General features: G+C 40.5%; 1 protein-coding gene and 1 long non-coding RNA gene across 2 annotated transcripts; one reads left to right on the forward strand and one right to left on the reverse strand.

Moving 5' to 3' along the window:
• Positions 1 to 7: 7 nt before the first annotated feature.
• LOC308192637 lies at positions 8 to 1,065 on the forward strand. Its single transcript, XR_013948952.1, has 2 exons — positions 8 to 133; positions 506 to 1,065. It is a non-coding gene; the product is annotated as an uncharacterized lncRNA (long non-coding RNA).
• On the reverse strand, positions 789 to 8,252 carry TMEM139 (transmembrane protein 139). The gene is made up of 3 exons (XM_080586387.1): positions 6,238 to 8,252; positions 4,828 to 5,136; positions 789 to 3,419 (listed from the first exon to the last, which is right to left on the reverse strand). The coding sequence occupies exons 2-3, from the start codon at positions 5,100 to 5,102 to the stop codon at positions 3,014 to 3,016; spliced, it is 681 nt and encodes a 226-aa protein (XP_080442513.1). The 5' UTR covers positions 5,103 to 5,136; positions 6,238 to 8,252; the 3' UTR covers positions 789 to 3,013.
• Positions 8,253 to 9,521: the final 1,269 nt, after the last annotated feature.

Genomic DNA, 9,521 nt, shown 5'->3' on the forward strand with positions numbered 1-9,521 from the left:
CCTCACGGGTGGGCGCGGGAACGGGTGTGGTGAAAGTGTCCCCTGGGGAAGGGGTTCCCTGAGGCGGAGAGGCTAGAGTGATTGCAAAATCCGGTTAACGGGAAGGGTTCTGCGAGCAGATTAGAATTAACAGGTGTGCTTTCTTTGAAAGCATACCAGTTCTGTGGTAGTTTTTATTTTCTATTTTAGCGCTTTTGTTATTAACGCGTTGCAGCAGAAATAAAAGCGAAGGGCTTAATTAACGTTGAGCAAGTAAAAGAGGGAAGAAAAGTAGCATGCAGGCCGCACAGAGGACACTTGAAAGAGATAAAGAAAACAAAACAAAACCCTAGTGTTCATAACTGATGACTTTCTTTTTGTCTTTCTTTTGACTATTTTCTGTCTGTGCCAGTCAACTGAATTTCTTTCTGACACTGAGAGAAGTCCTGGCTGTCTACTTTAGGCATAGGTCTTTTCCCATGTTATACACCTGTATTGTATTTTATTGTGGTTTGTTCTTTTGCAGATACAGGGAGCAAGGGGACGCCTTCTGAAACATGCAGAAAATGACTGACTTAAAAAAAAAATCACTTATCTATCAGCAAACTTGTCTCATATTGCTTTTATGACAGAGGTTTCATAGCTGATTCATCATTAATAGTAATAAAGAGATTCAGCTGTAGACTTAGAAATTGAACTCATCGCTTTTTTTCTAAGCTAAGTTTGTCAAAAAAGCATAATGTAAGCAGGTATAAATCATGGCTTTGTGAAATATATATTTTGAGAAGAAAAGCGAACAATGCCACTAGTTATTTTTATGTAGTCTTGTTTATTAATAAACAACATACAAAATGTTTTCTTTCAACTATAAAGAATCAAACAATAAGAAATAATTTATTTGCTTTTAGCCTATGATATGAGTTAAAAATGATGTAGGCGTATGAAGCAATGCTGTGATGATTGCTGCCTGCAGTCATAAGGAGATCTGGATGACCATGTTTGTTTTATGTTTGTCTTTCTCTTTTAATTTGGACATTCACCAGACCTGAATGTCTCTTTGTTTACTGCAAACTACTTTAACAGAGTCTAACACTTAAACTTGCCCATTTTAAAAGACTGAATAGCATCACTAATTGATGAAAGCTAGAACCTGGCTCCAAACCAGAACTGTCATGATGAAGACCACCTGTGCTTTGTGATTCTTATTCTCAGGTGCTCTCTGCTACAGTCACAGCCTTGACAGACAGACTGCCCCTCTCCAGGTACCGGAGAGAAATGCCCATGCATGGGGTTGTTACGGTGAACTTGGAGTGTTGACCTTCCTACGCAAACACTTGTCATGACGACAAAGTATATCAAGTGATCTGGTTGGGCCTGTACTATGACAGAGTAATAAGCCCTCCTGTAAAGCTGTCAAAACTGGTGGTCCACAGAATCATAGAATGGATGAGGTTGGAAGGAACCTCTGAAGATCATCTAGTTCAACCCACCTGCCTAGCAGGATCACCTAGAGCACATTGCACAGGTTGGCATCCAGGTGGGTTATGAGTATCTCCAGAGAAGAAGGCTCCACAACCTCTATGGGCAACCTGTTCCAGTGCTCTGTCACCCTCACAGTAAAGAACTGCCATCTCATATTGAGCCAGAACTTCCTGTGCTTCAGTTTGTGCCTGTTGGCTCTTGTCCTGTTGCTGGGCACAACTGAAAAGAGGCTGGCTCCATCCTCTCAACACCCTCCCCTCAGATATTTATATATGTTGATAAGGTCTCCCCTCAGTCTTTTTTCCAGGCTAAACAGGCCCAGTTCTCTCAGAGTGTACTCATATGACAGGTGCACCAGTCCTCTAAGCATCTTCGTATGCCTTTGCTGGACTCACTCCAGTAGTTCTATGTCCCTGTTGTACTGGGGAGCCCAGAACTGGACACAATACTCCAGGTGTGGCCTCACCAGGGCTGAGAAGAGGGGCAGGATCACCTCCCTTGACCTGCTGGCAACACTCTTCCAAATGCAGCCCAGGATACCATTGGCCTCCTTGGCCACAAGGGCCCATTGCTGGCTCATGGTCAGCCTGCTGTCCACCAGGACTTCCAGGTCCCTCTCTGCAGAGCTGTACTCCAGCAGGTCACCCCCCAGCCTGTACTGGTGCTTGGGGTTATTCCTCCCTAAGTGCAGGACCCTGCGCTTGCCCCTGCTGAACTGAATGAGGTTCTTCTTCACCCAACCCTCCAGGCAGAGGGTATGTGTTCCACTGGTGACCTCTTGCACTGGAATAAAAAATGGTGTTGTCTTCCTTATGTTCATCACCTGCAGGCAGTGTAGGATAAGAACCTTCTAAATAACACATTGTTTCATAATGCCACAATTGCTCTGAGGTTTTCAACCTCGAGCTGATTGGCAGCAAAGTGACAGTATTAGGTAGTGCCAGCTTCCAAATGAATACAGCCCTCCTCCTCTCAATGTTAGCACAACTGAGAATGTGGTGTGAGTGCAGCAGAGGCATAGCAACAAATAGCACAGATCATAAGTTTGTGTTGCTGTCAAAACTTTTACAATCAGGGAACTGCAGTCTCAGTCTCTCAATAGGAAATTTAGGGTGGCTGGTGATCACAGAACTCTCAGTGATACTGTTTGCACAGGCAAACGGTAATGCACAGGCAGAATCTACTCAGAGCTGTTTCTATTCCTCCCCTTTCCAAGGCAGCTTGTCTTTCCTTATGATTTGCTCTTCTCCCCTATAAAGATATATCTCCAGTTTTGGTTGTTGCTATATGTCACACAATTTTCTCTTCAGTGACTTTGTTTATTTTGTGCCAAGATGAAGCATCATGGTATTGCACTGAATTATATAGTGTGCAAAGTTTGTAGTGAAATTAGATGCTATGTCTGTAGTTCAGCTCTGGTTCAAGGAATGATAAGACAAACTTCTCCTGTTTCAGGCATGAAAAAAATCAGCTCTTTCACCTTCCCTCCAGGGGAACCATGAGGTTCAGCCAGGTGGGGGTTTGGTCCTGCCTTCATAGAAGGTGGAATTAATCATACTGTGGAGGGCTGGAAGACATCTTCAAAGACCTCATCGCTGATGGCACTCTCATAAGCAGGTGGTGGAGTGAGCGGCTCCAATGGCTCAAACCTGTCTGTAGTACCTTTCACTTCATGGATGTCTGAAGCAAATCGCAATCTTGGGGGCAGCACCAGCTGCAAGTGCATCCTGGAGCCTGTGTCTGTCTCAGAGGTGATCCTTGTGTCTGATGCCACTGAGACCCTGAGGGTTTCCATCACAGTCTCTTCCTGGGCAGGCGATTCAATAGCTACATTGTAAGGGGGGGGTTCGCTCAATGGTGAGGGCACTGAGCCTGGATTGGATGCAATTGTCCATATCGCTGGAACTGACATAGTCATCACCTCCTCGTATGTAGGTGCTTCATAGGCAGCATTCACCCTATGCACAAAAGCAGAATGTCAGTTACACTGGTTATTTTACTGATTTTTTACTTTTTATTTTATTTTATTTTATTTTATTTTTATGTAGAGGCTTGTAGTTTAAATAATGTAGAATAGGGACCATGCTAGAATCAGTAGATGGAACTGAGGCAGGATATTTCATGTGGTATTATTGCATGTCATATTCTGTTATTGCATCAGTTCACTTATCCAGCCAGCTTAATACCTTGCTTCCTGGTCTAGAGAATGGCTCATCTGACCATTTTCCCACATTCACCAGAATAAGTTTAAAAGAAGAACCACAAAAACACACTGTTAAATTCAGTGTGTTAGGCTTAGCTTGATATCTACTCATTTAAAATCTGCCAGCAGTTAACAGTTACTACAAGGAATTACAGATTACTAGTTATTTCTCTGAATAAAACAGGACTTTGCTTTTTATCTCTGTTTTAACACATTAGCTCAGTGTTCATCAGTATTTAAGAATGTAAGTGGAGAAAAATAAATCATTTCATTTAAACAAGGATTTGCTATTCTGCCTTAAGAAGAATGCCTGCAGAGAAAATTGTTACCTTAGAAATGTTTTCCCTTTTAGGACATATATTTAAATAAATAGAAACTAGTTTTCTTTTAGTATGCCCCCAAACTATCAAAAACAACTACAGAATTTCTTTCTCTCTAATCTTTCTAAAAATAAACACAATAACATTTTTGCATTCTTACAACACTGTACATTTCAACATCAAGCAAATTATGCACCTGGATAATGATTGTCTGGATTATACAGACAAGGAAGCAAACATACAAATAAAGTTAAACTCTTCAACTACAGTACACAGATTGTGGGTAAATTAGATGATAAAGTGCAACCTGCAAACATACATGAATCCAAAAAGATGTGTGAGTATTCAGAGACTCTCAAAATCAGGTCCTGTTAGTGTCAAGCTGGGTTTTTAAGACTGGAAACACACCCAGTTACAGATTCTTTTTTAAAAGTTTGCCAAAGAACAGTTGCTTTGGAGGTCAGGTTTATAGAACTAGACTGAGTTAAGGTTCAGTATTACCTCAGCATTTTTTCTTTTTCCTTGTCTGACTCATTGGCGGCAGGACTTGATTACTCAAGGGAAGATAAAATGAGGCCTGATCTGTTTAACCTTGGTAACCTTGGAAATAGTTAGTAGATCAGTTCCCAGGAGGAAGAAAATATATATTGGACAGGATAAAGGAGATCCATAGCACAGACATTTGTAAACTATACCAGAGTAATGAAGGAAAACAACCTAAAAAAACCTTTTGTCTTCTGGAATGGTTTCTGTGTTTGATTCCCTAGTGGAAGGGCAGCAGAACAAAACGATTTTAAGGAGAGAGAGAGAGAGTTACAGAGGAATAACTGAGTTGGTGCTTACCCTGCTTGGCTTTGTCTGTTTGGAGGTATCTCATTTGTGTCACGTCGGTGTTGATTCTTCAAGTAACACTCAACAAACACGCTCAGCAAATAGCCAATCAGGCATACTCCACCTACCCCTAGGAAGAAGTAGCCTATTGGGTTAATGTTAGATGAAATGGCTAGCATGGTGACCCCAATGAGAAGAGCAGCAGTGAAAAGAAGCAACAAGGCTTGGCGGATGTTCTTCCAGTGTGACTCTAACCACATGGTAGTATGGGTGGTGGTAGCAGACATTTGAGAACAGATAACCAGTTAAGGGGACAGACATCTGTGGAAGATAAAATATTTTTTCAGCTTGAAATGTGGCCATACAAACACGTTACCAGTATCATGACCAAAATAACATGCATGCACAAGTTTATTCCATCATGAGAACATGCAGCTATAGACTGTATGTTCTTATGATGGAATATTATCCATCATGGAATTACTATCCAGTAGTAAGCCTGGGAGATCTGTGCATAAATAGATTCCAATGTAAATTTACTAGAATTTCCTGTGTGAGTGCATATTGAATAATGGGAATGCTTGGACTTGAAGGCAAGAGACATAAAATGCATAAATAGACCATTGGCACTTACTCTCAGGCTTATCTAAAGTGGTAGAGTTACCTATTAGTTAAGTCTAGGATACAAATTTGATTCTGTGCACTTGGCATAAAAGTAATAGATGGAATAGATGTAAAGGTTTATTCTAGGACATTTTAAAATTGCACAGTGAACATTCAGGTACTGGTTCAGATCACAGAATAAAGGTAGCCAAAGGTGCTCTCTGTCCCAGTAATTGAATGTCCTCTGTGTAGCATTTTAGCAATAACATTATATTAGGTTCTAGATATAGCTTCAGTATGTCTGTTTTTGTAAAATGTAGACACATTTTAGTACAAGTCTGTATCTTCAGTCCTTTTCTTTTGATCTACATTTTTTTTCACCATTCTATTCTCACCAGTGCCCCTCCTATTCTTAGTTCCAAACCACGTATCTCTGAAAGAGACAGTAGTTCTTGTGTACAGTCAATATGGAATGAATACCAAGGATCTGTGGTATTCAAGAAATACAATCATTAAGGAGTCATCTAGTATGTGTTACACTAACATATATCCCACCGTTTTGATGAAGACTGCTTTGAATGAAAAAAGTATGACAAAATAGGCATGTTTTAATTACTATAAATATCCAAACAAATACAGTTTTATATAGTTCCATGTTACATTGTGTGCTTTTGCACACTAAATGTATTCTCTTGTTACACAGCAAAAATATGTAAATGTATATATATATATATAAATGCCAGATAAAGAAACACATTGTTTCTGAACAGATTATGTTCTTACTACCTTATTTACTGTCAGCTTTAAACATAGACTTACCAGAACGAGGCTTTGGTAGGTAGGAACAGTCATGTTTTAACTTCTATCTTCATCACAAGGAGATTCATGCAAGCTCTTCTGTCCCTGCTTCTTCCCCTTCTGACCTGAGGACAGGATACCAGTAAAAACTCTCCCTTCCTCCTTTTGAGTCTTCTTTCAGGGACACGAGGAAGATTTATTTTGAAAGTAAAAACTGGAAACTAGTGAATATGAGTAGGCACAAATCCACAGGGAGATCCTGTTGTGCTGGTCTTGCGTGGGAAAGTAGAACCTCAGCTTTCCAGGTTCTGACTCTGAAAAAATTTCTAGACGATCAGATACCTTCTACACTTTTCCAGCTCTTCCAGGTCTGTCCCACAAAAGCAGGAAACTCATTAGAAAAGAGGGCGGAGTAAACAGAGGGGGAGTGCTTACCTGCGTCAGATATGTTCTACTTTCATAAGAGAAACTCTGCTCTGAAAATTACGTTCTCTCCATACAGCAGAAGAATCTTGATCTCTGCCTCCCAAAGCAGGAAGGACTGCAGGTCCAGCCTACATCTCATGGCCCACATATAAATCTGTTTATGAGTTCTGTAAAATGCAAATTTGTACATTTTTCTATCCTGATTGGGTGCTGCATGTCAGGTATAGTTTTATGCCATCTTTGATTTTACAGACAACAGGAAAAAAGGTTACTATTTTACAGAGGGCTGGATTAAAATCCTTTTTACTCCCAGGTGTATCTGGGAATGAGGAATATTGGTAATCAACAGAGCAGGTACAGAATTACTTTTTGAGTCTGTTACCACCTGTACCTTTATGTCTGAAAATCATTGGAAATTCTCAAACACTGAACATGAGTTATGTCAAGGGGCTAGCTGCAGCTCATGTTTATTTGTAATAGGAATATGTCCTGCTAACTGTTTATTAATTAATATTGAGGTTATAATTCACCATGGGCCAACAAGGTATGGTATGGAGTTTAACAAAGATAAATGTAAAGTCATGGATGGGTGGAATAATGTCAAGCAGGTTGGGGTCTGGAATGGAGCTCTACAGAAATAGGCCTGGTGGTCATGATAAACAACAAGCTATACAGGAGTCAGCAGTTTGTGCTAGAAGCACTGGAAGTAAACTGTCCTGAGCTGCATCAGTAAGAGTATAGTCAAGAGACCAAGGGTATGATTATTTCACTCTACTCAGCACTTGTTATGACATACCCAGATTATTGTGTACAGTGTTGGTCCTCCCAACAATTGAACAATTGGATGTGATCCAGTGAACTGCCACCAAGATTTGAGTGTTGGAGAACTTGACAAGTTAAGAGAGGTTGAAGGAACTGGGTTTGTACAGCCTAGAGAATGGAAGGCTTGGACAGGTGGGGAATGCCTACTCACGGTTTTCCAACACCTAGTAGGTAGTTACAGAGAGGATGGTGGTACTCTTTTCACAAGGATGCATGGTGACAGGCAGGAGGCAATAGGGAAGAGGGGAGCCTTCTGAATGAGAGAAACAATCTTCAATGTGAAAACAAGTAAATGTTGCAGTTACTTGCCCAGAAAAGTGATGGAATCATCTTGGCTGGAAATATTTAAGACTCAGCTGAGTTTAAGGCCCTGGTTTCAGACTAGATGATCACCCCTTCTAGCATAAATTTGTTTATGCTTCTGTGTTTCTATTATTTTCACCTTTAGAGTTGCCTTTTTGGCTGCTGACATATAAAGACTTTCAGCTCTCTGGTTGTTGCCAATTCTTTACTTTCAAGAGAATTCCGTTGAAGATGCAAGACTTAACATCCATGTAAAGAGGAGGAAGTCAGGCTTCTGGTGTGAGCATGTAATTCTGCAACACTATCATCTAAATAGGAAAACTGATTTGTTTCTTATAGCCTTTTCTGTTTTGGGGTTGCCTAGTGTTGAGAACACCTTAACTGATAAGGAGGATTTGACAAAACTGTTTTCACAGTTTCTCTGCACAGAAAGTATGACGGAATGGTGGTGGAATCTGATGCCTGAGCACAAACAGCAACTTCCTTCTAACCAGGTAGCTAGTAGGTTGGTAATGGTTAGAACTGTTCCTTAGAGATAAAAGATTTAAATACTACTTGGTTCAGAAGGGAATAAAAATACAATTTAGACCTTGGCTAAGTGTTCTACTTACTGAGCTATTCTAATAAAAGAGCATCAATATCAGAAGAATCATTTTCAAAGAAAATGTTTCCACTTTTTAAAGTAGCAAGTTAAAGTATGATTTGACAAGGCAGCTGAATAAAAGTAATAGATAACTGCTGTGGAAAATGGTAGCCCTTTCTCCTTCTGCCCTCTTCTCCATCTGCCATCTACCAAGGCCTGTCCTTGCACGGATTCTAGTGATCAGATGATCCCTCACGGAGACAGCTCAGCTGTCTAAGCTAGCCAGAAAGTATTTACATTTTTCCAGAGTGGGTTATTTGCCAATTTATTGGGCTGAATCTGATCTCCAAAGGATCATCTAACCACTAGATCCCCATTCAAGGGAAGCAATGGAAATGCATAACTGGAGTGGTAGAGGGGAAGGGAGGAAGAGCAGAAATATCTCTTAGGTCTGCAGTGTGCACCATTTGATCAACCCAGCCCAAACTACTGGAGTAGAAGGAAGTTCTTTGACTGAGTAAACAACAAAGCCCTGCAGAAAGGTGTAGAAGCTGATTCACCTTGTCTGTTAATTGTATCAGGAATTTCTAGCACAGACTGATGACTTGAGGCAACTTCCAGCTCTGGTATCTACACTGACTATCAAATCCTGTCTTAAAGTGCTTATCTTTCTGCAAGCTTCCTTCTGCAGAGAGCCACAGCACTGCAGTCATCTGCACGTTCTGCTGTGGGAAGTAGACACGTAAAAACTGCATAGGGGCTAGGCCTTTTTGCCAAGTCAGGAGAAAGTTATAAAGGTGGAAAAATCTTCGTTATTTGATGGAAAACTGTGATTGGAAAGGCTCTGTTTGATTTGTGGAAAGCTAAAAAGAAGTAGGTTTTGTTGAGTTTTTTTTAGTGGTTTTGATTGGTGCACCATTTTTAAAAGTATTTATAGACATAGTTATGAAATACCAGGACAAAAAAAAAAAAGGCTAGAAATGGTGGGTATCTCTGTTGCATTAGTTATTGCTTTTATTACTTCAGTTTATTTCAGTTTGTTCTGGGTCTGGCTGGGATGGAGTTAACTTTCCTTGCAGTGGCCCATATATAGTGTTGTGTTCTGCGCTTGTAACTAGAACAGCACTGGTACCACACCAGTGTTTTGTCTATTGCTGAGCAGTGCTGGCAC

Source organism: Anser brachyrhynchus (assembly GCF_964034855.1).
Source record: "Anser brachyrhynchus genome assembly, chromosome: 1".
In the NCBI taxonomy this organism is placed as follows: Eukaryota; Metazoa; Chordata; class Aves; order Anseriformes; family Anatidae; genus Anser; species Anser brachyrhynchus.

What these genes read in the sequence shown, in the direction of transcription:
- TMEM139 (XM_080586387.1), bottom strand. Translation starts at nt 5,102, where the DNA reads ATGTCTGCTACCACCACCCATACTACCATGTGGTTAGAGTCACACTGG. An exon ending in AACAGACAAAGCCAAGCAGG is followed by an intron (nt 3,420 to 4,827) that starts GTAAGCACCAAC and finishes TTTTGTGCATAG; the next exon opens with GGTGAATGCTGCCTATGAAG.